The sequence below is a fragment of the Neolamprologus brichardi genome, chromosome 10, assembly GCF_056152115.1.
Source record: "Neolamprologus brichardi isolate AB-2024 chromosome 10, ASM5615211v1, whole genome shotgun sequence".
Classification (NCBI taxonomy): Eukaryota; Metazoa; Chordata; class Actinopteri; order Cichliformes; family Cichlidae; genus Neolamprologus; species Neolamprologus brichardi.
Window position 1 is genome coordinate 11,626,023 of NC_142113.1, and position 14,398 is coordinate 11,640,420.

The following is a 14,398-nucleotide window of genomic DNA, read 5'->3' on the forward strand; positions in this document are numbered from 1 at the left end:
CTCTTCCACAGCATGCATTTTTAATTTCTCTTTGATATTTGGGCTGATTGGGGCCCGATGAATGTAAAAACAAAGAATTACCAGATTTTTTTTAACCTTATTTTTGTTTTTAAGAAAAATAAGAGCCACATGAGGATATTCGTTTAAAATTTTGATAGAGCAGTAGCAGTATAATGTCCTCGTAAGTGGATATCAGGCCCATGTAGAGCAAAACTGAGTATTTTAGTTTAAATAACCCAAAAATGTGATGTCCACATATGTGGACGTCAGGTCCTAGGAGGTTAAATCACAGATGTATGAGGGAATGTTGGCCACTTCCCTCCCTCTGTCAAAAAAAGGTACATTCATAAAATAGCCTTAATCAAATAGAAGTGCTATCAGGGCTTGTGCAAAATGAAGTATGTTTGAACAAATTCTCATTTGGGGTCTCCAACCCTCTGAGCACTGCGATTCCAAGCGTTACAGCACAATTACAACACCGAGAAGACAAACCACACAGGAATCTATTGAAAAGTAATGTTTATTTTGCACCAGCCAAAAAAATAAAATAAAAACATTGCGGTGCAAAAAGACAAATCCCAGCAACAACACCAGAGACAGTGCAACTCAGTAAAATAATGCTTGGGAAAAGAGAAGAGAGAATATCTATGACAACCAAATAATACCAATATCAATAAAAGCAGTTTCTTAAGTAAAAATACCAAACAAACAACCGGTTACCTTCAAACAGACAACGGCTTCAAACAACAACAGGAAAATATTACAGTAACTTGCAATTATGCTTCATCTGGTTCAGAAATATCAATACAACCAATCTCCCATCGCCACTCAGTTATCATACAGCAACATTCACGCCGGGCTGGTACACAACAAGAGCCAAATTATGATAATCCCATTACCACAGCATTAAAATCAATTACATGTAATAAATATCAGTGAAAGCACCTTTAAAGCTGAAATGTGTGTTAACTGATCAACTGACTGTGCAACATGTAAAAAAGAAAAAAAGAGGCAAGTCCATTAAAAAACATTACAATATACCACCCAAACAGCTGATCAATTTCAAATCATTACATACATTATTTTTTCTCTAAAGCATGATGATTATATACAAAGCTCTCATAGGATGGTGGCCCCATCCTTAAAAAAACAACCAAAAAAGTCACAATTAGGTGTCTCATTCTGAAACGTAATATGAAGTTCAAAGCCATAAAATGTTTTAAAATCACTTCTGTGGAAAAATAAAGACGAAAGCCAGCCTGGATGAGCTTAATCGTTGAGCATCAACCTTGCAATCAGACTACCGCCCGCATTTGATACCATCAGGAATAAAAACTGTAATAATCATTCAAAGTTCACAAAGGCGATGTGCGTTCAAAATCACCAGCCACATTTGGCTTCCATCTACCTGCAAACACTTGAGCTGCACTTGGTAGCGTAGAAAAACAGAAAATACTCCAAGTAACTTTTTTTTCAATGACTCAAAGATACCAAAAATAGAAAAAGTTCTTACAGTCCATCATCACAACAGGTTAGCATGCTAGGAATTTTCAGACAGGCACAATAGCGCGAGTAATATACAGCAAGTATGATGAAAATCGCACTCCACTGCATGTCTGCTTCTGTGTCTCCGTGTCTTTTTTTTGTTTTAAACAGCTGCTACTGTTGGACACATCTTGTCACACAATCAAAGCACTTCTTCAGAGCCACATAATCCCAGCTCCTCAAAGTGTTCAGCGGGATCCGTACAGTGAGTAGTGTACTGCAGGTGCAGCTTCTTTGCAAAGACCGACAGCATTAATCATCCTATAGAATCCTTAAGGTTTTGCACGCCACAGTAATCTCTCTCTGTGCTCCATCCTTCCAGAAATTTACTGCTTTTTTTTTTTTTAAAACCATTTGATCGTTTGACATTCTCTGCAAACACCTGAATCTTGCTCGCTCATAACAGAGCACAGTGTCGACTTCTGCAGTTTTTGTGTTAATCATTATATTTGTGGCAAAAAACTCAGCAGTACAATCAAAGAATTAAACCTGCAAATTACTGGAAGGACTGTTCATTTGCTGTGTGCAAATGTGTGCCTCTTCACAATGACTTAATGGATGTATTCACTTCTTTTGCTTTGTATATGGCTTCTGCTTATTTATGGCTCCTTTTTTCCCTTTTCCCTATGTAGCCAGGCACTGTTTCTTACCCACAGTGAAACCAGGTAAATGTCTCATTTTTAACTTTTAGTGTGCGATCTCACCAAAATAAAGTGAGTGAATACTGAATAAGTATTAAAAGTTTCTGACAGTCAGGCCTCCTCTTCCACCACAGAAAATACATGTTTTGTTTTTTAAAGAATACAGCGTGAGGAATGAAAACCTGCAGCTGTTAAAGTGGAATTATATTTTACATGAAGTAAAGACAGTGTTCTCATTTGTCAGAATGCTTTTGCTTTTTTTTAAACTGACCGCTGGAGGACATTGTGCTACCGTACAAGCACGTAACACTTTCTCCCTCCTCTGTTGCCAGGCTAGCTCTGCTTTGGGAGCACGGCTTGCTTTGGCTGTGTTTTGGATGCTGTTGCAGAGGCAGTGGAGGAAGTGGAAGAAGACGAAGAAGAAGAGGATGAACTCCATCGGGTCTCTACTCCTGTGCTGGTCATCTTCATCTTTCGTCGTTTCGCAAGGGGAGCATTGTCGACACTTTTCAGAAAGAAGCCTTCTCGCTTACCTCGGTTGAAAGCCTGGTGAGAGTGGAAGGCGACAAAAGTGAGATAAAATACATTTATTTAAGATTCTTTCTGAGACCTTTTAGAAGTTTTTCACACCAATCTATTACCTTGTAGGTAGCATTGACATAAGTGCGGACAGTGGGCCCACTGGACTCGAGCACATCTGGCGTGCACAAAGGAGTGGTGGACATGGATGCTCCACCCTGAAGCCAGCTGTTCTCTTTCAGATCAGAGAGTTTGAGACGGCTCTCTGGATCCACTGTTAGCAGGCCTTAAAACAGGAAAAGAGACACAAACAAGCAAGCAATAGAGGAAATTCAACAGGCATTTATCTCAACTAAAGCAAACTAAGAACAAACAGATTCAGTACCTTTAACAAGCTCTTTGGCATCCTCTGACACACCCTTCCAGGGCTCCCCATCCAATGAGAAATCCCCCTCTTTTATTTTTTGCATGATGTCGGCAGCATATGATGAGGTCATTCCACGCTGCTCACTCTGAAACGGCACCTGGCCTGAGAGCATGGTGTACTGAGAAAGACGCACACAAGGGTCATTAGTAATTCAGTCAGCCGAGCTATGATAAAAATCAACATATTCAGATTCAATTACCAGGATGACCCCGAGACTCCAGAGGTCACAGGATTTATCATATCCTGCACTCTCGAAAAGCTCTGGTGCAGCATACTGCAGCGTGAAGCAGGGAGTCTGCAGGGGGGCACTGCCTGCAGGGCACAGGCGAGCAAATCCAAAATCTATTACTTTCAGCACAGAGTCCTCCCCCTCATCTGCAAACAGCACGTTCTGTGAGGTAAACAAACAAAAGCCATGAGGATCAGCTCTTATTTTACTTACACATTAAGATTCAATTTTCCTGACAGAGTAAAGACTATTAGTAAATACGAGTATGACAGCCACCACCGGTTGGCATGTACCAGAACTTATGTGTAAACAGACAGTGCAAATAAACAGTTCTAATCCTTTTAGGTGTGCATCAAAATAAAAGCCATACTAGAGACATCTTAAAATTATTAGGTGACATTTGCCAACATGTCTCATTCACAATCGTTATGCACACCATATAAAAGCCTTCTTCAGTTGATTAAACCTTACAGCCATCTTAAGAAGTGTGTGTGTGTGTGTGTGTGTGTGTGTGTGTGTGTGTGTGTGTGTGTGTGTGTGTGTGTGTGTGTGTGTGTGTGTGTAATTTGCTGCTTTCATTTTAAAAAGCACCACAAAAGTCACATCATGCACTGTTGTCGAGCAGTAGCTTGCAGAGGTGAAAAATTAAGCCAACATAGAAGTGCCAAAAACTGCTGTTCCTAAATCGGCAATTTGAGGCTGGCTCCTAAAACAATTCAGCCTTGACAGACTTCCATTACAAAAAAAACTAAACAGCATTAAATGAAAACATGTTTATAGCCTGGTACAAAAGTGGTTTTGACGTCTGTGGAGAGTTTCCAATTTTATTTTTGTAATTTTTTTCTAACTTATTAATTTAAATGCTGAAGTTACTGACACAGCTGCTTTGGGTCCAACAAAAGGAGCAGCCAATCAGTGTCTGCTAGGCTTCACGTCCACAACTTAAGGCCCCAGCAGCACATGTGTGTGCTGCTGGGGCCTTCAAGAGCATTTTAAATTGAATTATTAGACAAATAATATTTGTGCTTCAGTTTTGGTGACTTCATTTGTTTTTAGTGTGTCTCTCCTACTTAAGGCTAATTAGCAGATATCTGTGTCTGTTCATTGCTCACGTATGGTAGTTGATACACCAGTCTGTCATTTGAAAACATTAAATTTACAGAGAAGCTTCAAAATGCAGTCCAAACACCAGTGAGTGACATCATGATGGCAACGTCCATGTTTTGGACAATCAGTGATTGTCGCTCTATCTCTCTTTTAAAAAAAAAAACTTTTTAACCCGGATTACATCATGTAAAAGTCATGCTGAAAAAATAATAACGTCACACACATCTCTCACATACGAGACAGCAGATCCCCAGTTACAAGACTCTTTTTTTCTATCTTTTTAAACATGCGTGTTACATACATATTGTCAGGAATGATAAAGTTATCAAATCTCCACCCACCTCTGGTTTGAGGTCTCTGTGTACGACTCCAGCCTCGTGCATGAAGCTGACAGCTGAGACCAGGCTCTGTAACAGCTGACTGGCCTCTGCCTCGCCAAACAGTTTCTTCCTCTTGATCCTTTCCAACAACTCCCCACCTCGCAGAAGCTCCATCACTAAATATGTGTGATACTGACAGAGACATGCAGAGAAGGCCAAGAGGGGCGATGTTTTTATGTGTAGCTTAATATTGACCAATACATCATTTTTATCTTTATCCTATGTGTTGTCCATTCTACCTGATCAGTAAAGATGTCATACAGCTTGACGATGTTGGGGTGAGACTCACACTGCCTCAAGGCAGCAATCTCTCTATGAGTGTTTGCCTCCATTCTAACAAAGAAAGACAACATTAAGGGCATTCAGTCACCTTTACGTTCCAGTGGTACTGTGATACAGTAAAGTATTGACACACATGGACACAGATCTGTTAAAGAGCACTGTACTAAGAAGTATTTCATCTCTGCTCACCTACGGCTGACGATCTTGACGGCGTACTCATGGCCAGTTTGCTTGTGTTTGCATTTCCTGCACACAGAGAAACTACCTTCGCCTAGAGGTGGTCCTTGAAAACACAGCTCATAGTGCTGAAAAAACTGGGATTCCTGAACAAAAAAAACGTAGCATTGAGCCATCAAAGGAGATTATTATACTTCAGGCAATAGACACGGCCCCAGCAAAGCTAAAGGGATACTTTGACCTTTACATGAAGCAACCTTGAAATTCAGCTCCCACATTTGTAAAGAGAAATACCTTAAAACTGAATAAGTAATTCGGAAAGATAAAACATGTTGTACTTTGTAAAACTTTGTGTTTTACAAAGTACAACATGTCATCAAACTCTACGTCCTCAGACAGGTGAAACTGGTTAAGACATTTTGGCCTAAAACAGGAATGCTTGTTAAGCACTGTTTGTAAGCTTTCCTCAAAGTCCACATAATATGTTTTTGCCAATTTTCTGTCATATCTGTATATAAACCTTTACAACACTGTATTCTATATTAAACAGAACAAAAATATCAAATAAATTATGAAGTCAGCGTTTGTGCAAGTAATTTCTTTGAGAACAAAGCTCAGCCTTCAGATAGCTTCAAATTTTCCATTTCAGGCAGCATTTTCTACTCACTCATTGTCATCAATAGATTATCTCTTATATCATCATCTTAGACAAACACATGACTCTGACTGTGAGCACAGAACGCTCACCAATCTGCTGTTCAAACTTCCTGTTTATGACGAGAACCCAATCAGATGACTGAAGGGCTTTATTCAGATTGTGGGTAAACTCAGGGGCCTCATCTTGGCTCAGTATAAGCTTACACAGGATTATTTTGAATTATGAATATACAAAGCTACTCTAGTACAGTCTGAGAGTCCGATCATTGAGCAGGAGCACAGTAGATCCACTTTAAATTGTGCCTCTTACATGAATATATTAATAAGTAATATGTATAAATTTATCACTAGCTGGGTACACTCTCTATGTAAAGAGATACTTTTATTTTTAATTCCCCAACTATATAACTTGGATAATAGTTTTGCTTTAATTAGTATTTTATATGTAGTGCTTTACAAAAAAATAATCCTTATATCTTACACCGCTATTATCAGGGAAGGAATTACTATAAAATAACAATTTTGGACTGATCTAAAAATACATTTCACATTTGCCTAAGGAGCTTGGAAAGAAAGCGACTCGACCTATTTAAATTCACTCTCTTTCCAAGCTTCACAGACTACCATGACCCGGAATACTGAGAACCTACACAGAAATTTTACTTTTGCATATAAACATAATTTATTGTTTATCACTGTAATTAGAATCTGGGTGACAGCAGTATTTTAAAATTATTTTATAAATCGAATAACATAAAGTAATAGCTGCGAATTTCTTTGACTTCTGGAAGATTTTGGAACATTTTTTTAAAAGACGAGCTAAAAATATTGCTGAGTTGAGTCTGACACCTTTCACATGCAGGTGATAAATGTCAACTAGACAAACTGACAAACTTTTTCTGTTCCAAATAGATTTTTGTGCTGTTTACCGAGATCAGTACAAAGTGTCTTGAATATTATTTAATAATACAAAGCATCCTGTCAGATAAAACAAGCCAACTTCAGCTAATAATTTAGCTTCTCCTGCTCTTTTCCTTCTTTTCTGTAAACAAACAGTCCTGAAACCAAACATATCACAGAATTATTTGAAAACACCTATACAGATCATACCTGTAACATTGCGCTGCGTTGAACAGAAGCAGAAGCTGGTCGGTCAGCACCAATTTGGGTTTCAACAAAGTCTCCCATGACTGCGTTCTTATTGAACAAGATGGAGGGTGCAATGAAAGAATAGCCCTAAAACAGAGGAGATGTGTTAGGTGTAACTATGATGTAGCTCACTGAAGAATTATTACAGCCTTTACTTATTAACAAGCACTTGTTGCACTTTTCAGATTGTAAAGTTAAATAATGCTTACAGGTCATGTTTGTAGAAACATTTGATAGAATCAATGTGGAGGTGATGATGACTGACCTGGAACAGACGATCTGTGCTCGGGGGTGTGCTGGCTGGAGAATAAACAGGATCCATCCCAGTGAATTCCTCTGCAAAGTTCCCCACATCGAGTTCGCTCTTCAGCTCTGGCTTGAATGGACTTGCAACCTTCTTTTGTGCTAAGTCATCCCAGTTCAGTCCCTGTGAGGCAGAAAAGGAGAATGAAAGAGTTACAGATGAATGAACTGAGGTTACAGGGGAAAAGATGTTTAAGTGATAGACAGTTAAGAGACATCGGACCTTGAAGAAAGGATGTGCCTTGATATCTTCAGCCCCCCGCGGTCCAGATCCCAGCCTCTTGTGGGGATCTTTCACCAACAACTTTTTCAGCAGATCCTGAGCAATGGGTCCAATCATAGAGGGAAACGGCGGGTCACAGCGCAAAATACGTCTGAAGGGCAAAGGGAAGATATAAACATTTTGCTAACATACAGACAGAAACAATGGACAAGAATACAACTGTGTCAACATTCATGCTCCTTCAATAATGGCCGATAAGATTTTTTACACAACATACGGCACAAAATTATTCTTGGGATCATGCAGAAATTGTGGCATCACATACTTTGCCCAGCAAAGCTGCCACTAACTCTATTGTTTACAACACTCTCAGTACTGTTTCAGCAGCACTGAAAGTGTCGCAAACAGAAAGCACATCACAGTTTGAGCAATTCGTTTCTGAGCCAACTAGTTTCTGAACTGTTGTCGTGGAAACTTCATCGGCAATGACCTTCATGTTTTCCTTTTCTATATACATTCTTTACAATGTAAAGAATGTCAGTCAATAATACACAATGCAAATTTAGAAAAACTTGGGATGAGCTAAATATAAATGCTGAATTTCATAAACCCATATTTTATTCACAATAGCACATAGAAGAGATGAATATTGTCCCATTCTTATCTGATATAGGATCCTATGTTCCTCTAACTCAGGGGTGCCCAACTCCAGGCCTCGAGGGCCGGTGTCCTGCAGGTTTTAGATGTTTCCTTGATCCAACACAGCTGATTTAAATGGCTAAATTACCTCCTCAACATGTCCTGAGGTTCTCCAGAGGCCTGATAATGAACTGATCACTTGATTCAGGTGTGCTGACCCAGGGTGAGATCTAAAACCTGCAGGACACCGGCCCTCGAGGCCTGGAGTTCGACACCCCTTTGATATAGGATCCTATGTTCCTCTAACTCAGGGGTCCCCAACTCCAGGCCTCGAGGGCCGGTGTCCTGCAGTTTTTAGATGTGTCCGTGATCCATCACAGCTGATTCAAAATGGCTAAATTACTTCCTCAACATGTCTGGCAGTTCTCCAGAGGCCTGGTAATGAACTAATCATTTGATTCAGGTGTGTTGACCCAGGGTGAGATCTAAAACCTGCAGGACACCCGGAGGAGGCCTGGAGTTGGGGACCCCTGCTCTAACTGTTTCTTTTCAGTGTCTTTTGTTGCACTTGTTCACCTTTTTAAGATGTGCAACTACACTAAATTCAAATTTTTCTTAAAATGGTACATATTCTCAGTTTTCAGGTTCATTAATTTTTTTTCACTCCCATAAAATCAGCATCAGCATTTGTCCCAAAAATACAGTAATGCCGATGGGTTCATTTATTAGTAAAACACAGCTAATACAGAGACAATTTGAATGAGTTAAGAAGGGGCAGGCAGATGATTTATGGAGATGGGATTGAGCAGTACTCACTTTGACACCTCGCTTTGGGAGTTCCTCTCTCCCTCCAGGGTAAAAGGAGACGCACCCGTCAGCAACTCAAACATCAGGATCCCAAGACTCCACCAATCTACTGACTGAAGCAGAATACAGCTTGAAAAGCACAATAAAGAGGACAAGGTTTTCACTGTGTAATTATTTAAAGGTGGGTTTTTTGAGGCGATACTGCCTTCCATAACAAAGATATTAATCTCATCTTTGATTCACCACACTCTACCAAAGTCATGAGTCTTAAAGCATCTGTGGTGTTAAATGTTTAAGCCTTCCCCATACACTGATACATGTAAATATAAACATTCATTTAAATATTATTTTGCGCATAATATGTGACCATTCAACATCTTTCAAACAACCGATGATCTTAACACCAAAACCTGCATTTGCTCCCTTGTTATTCTTTTTTTTTTTTTTACCTTGCCATGTCCTGATTTCCCTCTGATGATTTCAGGAGCCATGTACTCAATGGTGCCACAGAAAGAGTAGGTCCTCCCCTTCTGTGATGATCAGAAAACAAGCATACTTAAAAAAATGTATTTCAGTTTGAATTGTGGTAACAGTTAAACACCCCAGGTATTATTTACATGTACACATTGCTATGCTCACACTGTAGTTTTAGATTTACTTACATCTTCTTCCAGAAACTCTTTGCTGAGCCCAAAATCTGTCAATACCACATGGCCATCACTGTCTAGAAGAATGTTTTCCAATTTGATGTCTCGGTACACAATCCCAAGCTGTACACAATGAAAATTTACCAGTGGCATTCATGTTAAAAACTGTAATTTGTGAACAGAGACAGCGGGCAGTGCAAACAGAGAAACCCTAAAAACATTTTTACAACCAAAAAAGGAAAAAGTGGCCACTTATGTATCTGTTATTTTTAGTAATCACAGCATTTTCTAATCCCAGCTAGAGGTCCTAATCCCAAAATGTGTCAAAACAAATAACTGTCCAAACAACAGCAAGCCCATAATGCAGGAAATACTAGTCCCCAAAGTTGCTGTTGTTAAAATGCTTTTATTTGATATTATTTATAAAAGGAACGACTCGTGAAAGTCTGCAGGATTTTCAGCCAATGTGGCTGGACAATTTCTTTGGACACTAATTTAAACACAAATCCACTATCTCATAACTTAAGTGGTGCAATGTGAACTTAGGATACCTAGTGAAGGTCATAATTTACAAAGAGATGGCTGAAATGCTTCCAAATAAAACCCTCAAGAACACACTCATTATGTTTTAAAAAGGACCTTGAAAATGCACCCAATCACCCTCCATGTAGTGGTTTGTGTAACTACTCAAAGAAGTCATGAGTATCATTTAAGGCCACTGGTGCACACCTACTTTAAAACTAAATCTAAAACTAAAGTAGCTGTGAAACATCATTAGGAAACCACTTCTATGAGCTTCAGAGTATTTCTCACAATAAAGAAACTCAGACTTCCTGTTCAGCACTAAATGACAAAAGCTCTTTTCAGACATGGGGTGCATAATATTGCTGGCTTCAACAGACCGTTTACACAATGAAAATTTACTGATGTCATTCACTTTAAAAGCAGTATTATCTGAGCAGAGAAAGCAGCATGTGTTATGTATACACAGAAACACAATATTGCTGACTTTATCAATCTGTATACAACAATGTGAACGCAACCTAGTGTTTATGGAGCTAACGTAACATTAATCTGGTGAATAAAGTTAAATGCTTGACAGATGAAAAGCTTACTTCTTTAACCATCAGCTTGTTTTGACGAAACCAGAGCTAAAAGACCACAACCTATAGGGCTTAAAATAGGAGTAAATTGGGGTTGCGTCTCTAGCCTCATAACCCCAATTCTATGAAAAGTATCATGTCGCTAAAATGCTTAGTTTGTGTAAGCAGCGGGCTCTAGCCAAAATTAAAGAAATAACTCTAGCATGTGTAAAAACTGGAAACAATAATCCTCACCTTGTGCAAGTGTTCTAGAGCCAGAATTATTTCTCCAATATAAATCCGTACTGCCTCTTCCGGAAAGTGATCCCGCTGGTACAAATGAGTGAACATCTCCCCACCGCTCACATAGTCTGTACTCACACACACAGACAAATACACAGGGAGCTTGAATAGACATAATACAAAGAACTACACAAACACACATTGTGCAAAAAAGAAAAAAAAAAGAAATGCCAACAAAAACACATACAGTATAAGACAGAAACATAAAGAAGACCTTCAGTGTTTCAAGAGAGAAGAGTTCTCTATATTTGGTACATTTTTTCCAGTGTCCCACCCCGGTGTCTCACCCAGGATGAGATGTAGTTTGCTCTGAGTCTGAAAGGCATAGTGAAGAGTAACCAGGAAGGGAGACTGGCGGATGTGCTCCAGGACTTGTCTCTCAGTGCGAGTATGTTCTGTTGTCTTTGCCTTCTGAACGATAGCTGCTTTCTTTAACACCTAGGGCAGTGACCAAAATAAATTAAACTTCTCCATTCCTTCCGTGAACTTTCAGTGAATGGCACTTCGCTTTGGGGTGTGTTGCAACATGCTGCAATCATGTCCAAGAGAAGGACATTATACAACCCAACTGCTTGCATCAAATCCAAAACGAGCAAATAAAATGGAAAAAAAAAAAAGATCATTTCTTGGTTTTAACATCTGATGTGTTGTCACTGTACCATGTTTAATCTAATATTGGCTTTAGATAATTAGCCAACTCATTTACATTTTACACAAAATGGTTATAAAATGTTAATAAAATCATAATAAATGACTTATTTTAAAGCACACACTAGTAATTTACATTTTTAGCTAAAAAACCTGCTTTAAAATGTACATTCATTGAATTACAACACTAATAAACTTACCTTCATAGCATAGAGCTGGCTCACATCATGGCCGCTGTTCTTCCTGACCAAAAACACTTTCCCGTAAGCTAGACGAACAAATATTGAAAATTACTGCAGATGGTAAACAAGCAAACACAGCAAACACAGATACACCATCAGATTGTGCCTAAAAGAGATGGTTTCCACTTCAAGACATAAATACTCGGTGAACAGGCGGCAAGATTAATCAAATCTGCAGAAATCTGAATCATTCTCACTCATTAAATTTAATTAGGTGTTCATTTGTTGATGGAAATAGCCACCAGGATCTCCTGTAGCTAATCAGTAACATCAACAGCCTATGGATTCCCTGTTAATCATCAGATATTTTTTATGCTGTAACATTTAAATGAGGATATAAATGACATGAAACATTTGAACTTACAAGCTACAAATATCAATTATAAACACTTTGCCTTCAAAATACTATCCAAGCCAAGGGAATCAACCAAGTCTGCTTTAAGTATATCTCATACCAGTACTTGACCTTTGACAACAGCTTCATCTTCATTTCATTCTATTCAGTGCTACATGCAGATCCTTACCTCCAGTGCCCAAGACCTTCAGCAGCTCAAAGTTCTCCATGCCGACTCTTTCAGTGTGACCTGTGAGGTTAGCTAGTGGTAGAAAGAAAAATAAAAGACAAGAACAGTGTTTACATTTCTATTTCTGTTCAAGTTTTTGTTTTAAAAAAGACAAGCCACACTGAGCTCTATCTTTTAAGGGAAGCTTTCTACACAAATAAAGTGGTGTACTTTTCTGGCTGGTTTTTCCCAAGTATATTAAAATACAAAAAGACATACCATATGTCTTGATATTAGCAAATGCTTTACCAATTTGCCTTTTCTTGTGTTATAATCCATGAATGCACTTTGATGTACCCTCTCTATAGATTAAAAGGTTGCTCTACTTAAAATCTACAATCTATCCAGTGAGCCACTAAGCAGATCACTTCACCTGTGACAGCTGGTGAAAAACATCCACTCACACTGTTTATTACACTACAGCCACATTTACAGCTTACTACTCTTGGAGGGAGAGTACAACAGCAATTCTCTGATTTATTTGATTTTATGTGTGAGGATTTTTCTTTGTAAATTTACACTCCAAAATCAATTCAATGACAGATGTATTGTCCATTAAAAACTTATGACAAATTCTGTTCTTTAGTCTCTAATGCAAGCTAGGTGACCTAGATTGATTAAAAGCAAGTAAAACACGATAGTCTTTACAGAACAAAATATCTTTCATATTAAAGCAAAAATACTGATAATCCATTACAATCTTGAAAAATATTGGCTCGTTAATTTCTAATGCCCCCCAAACAATCTATTTTAAGTTTATTAAAGTCTAAGATTATTTTATTGTTTCTGTACACTATATACTTTTCACATGCCCCTCAGCCTCAAAACAAACACACATTCACACAAAAGCTTAGCAAATAGCTAAACCAGCTCACAAAGCAATGTTAAACAAATCAAAGAAAAATCTGAAAGAAATGTAACAAAGTAATATCAAAGAAAACTGATTTAAAATACCATCATGTGCATGGAGTATGTTTAGAGAAACAATTTTTGGTTACATTATATTTCGCTGCTTTATAACTTTAATTTAATGCAACTCCAGTGTGTGAATATATTGTACAGCCCACATACATATACACATATATATGGAAAAGGAAAAGTATTTTAAAATCGGATGAACGTTTTACAGAAAAAAAAAACCTGATGTGGTGATGTTAGCTGTGGGGTTGAACCAGCACATCAAAAAAGGAACAAACTGCATTCGTGCGATATTATTTAAATGATGAGATGAATTACAGTACACAGATGTTTACTTTGTGGCTATGGTTATGATTATGATTACATACAGTGATAACAGACAATATGACTGACTTACCATTGGTGATTTGGTGCTTGACAGTACAGGCCCTTTCATTTGTTTTTCCATCAGAGTCTTCACTACTATCAGATGCGTCCCCAGACATATTTTAAAGAAAAGTGGACTACAGACTTTGCGATGAAATTGGTTTGTCTGGTGTTTTCTTATTTACGAGATTTTGCGTTTTACACTCAGCAGTTAAAACAATCTACTGTGGCTGCATTGTGAAGGAGACAAGGATTATCAAAATGAGCGGACAATGCTGTTGCCCAAACCTTAATCCCCACTCGTTTGGCATCCTGGTGTTTGGCATTATTTATCTCATGTGATTGGTCGAAATCAATCAGAAAGAAGATTCATATTCCTGCTACTTAGAAGATATTGTTTTTTTCCCGTTACTGTGTCAATGATCGTCGGTATTAATTAAGTACTCTGAGTATGTGTTATCTGCAGTTGAAATTTAACTAACAGTTTAAGTTGCTAATGTTAGCATTAGCTAAATAACTAGTCATTATTCATAAGTTAGCTGAC

At 38.3% G+C, this 14,398-nt stretch overlaps 1 protein-coding gene across 1 annotated transcript; it reads right to left on the bottom strand.

Annotated features, from left to right (window-relative positions):
• Window positions 1–504: 504 nt before the first annotated feature.
• rps6ka4 (ribosomal protein S6 kinase A4) lies at window positions 505–14,121 on the bottom strand. Its single transcript, XM_006799440.2, has 18 exons — window positions 13,886–14,121; window positions 12,532–12,603; window positions 11,966–12,033; window positions 11,405–11,555; window positions 11,070–11,185; window positions 9,748–9,855; window positions 9,535–9,615; window positions 9,095–9,198; window positions 7,640–7,790; window positions 7,379–7,540; window positions 7,075–7,200; window positions 5,320–5,453; window positions 5,088–5,181; window positions 4,810–4,980; window positions 3,332–3,523; window positions 3,091–3,250; window positions 2,828–2,991; window positions 505–2,732 (listed from the first exon to the last, which is right to left on the bottom strand). The coding sequence occupies exons 1-18, from the start codon at window positions 13,971–13,973 to the stop codon at window positions 2,520–2,522; spliced, it is 2,355 nt and encodes a 784-aa protein (XP_006799503.1). The 5' UTR covers window positions 13,974–14,121; the 3' UTR covers window positions 505–2,519.
• Between the last annotated feature and the right edge of the window lie 277 nt (window positions 14,122–14,398).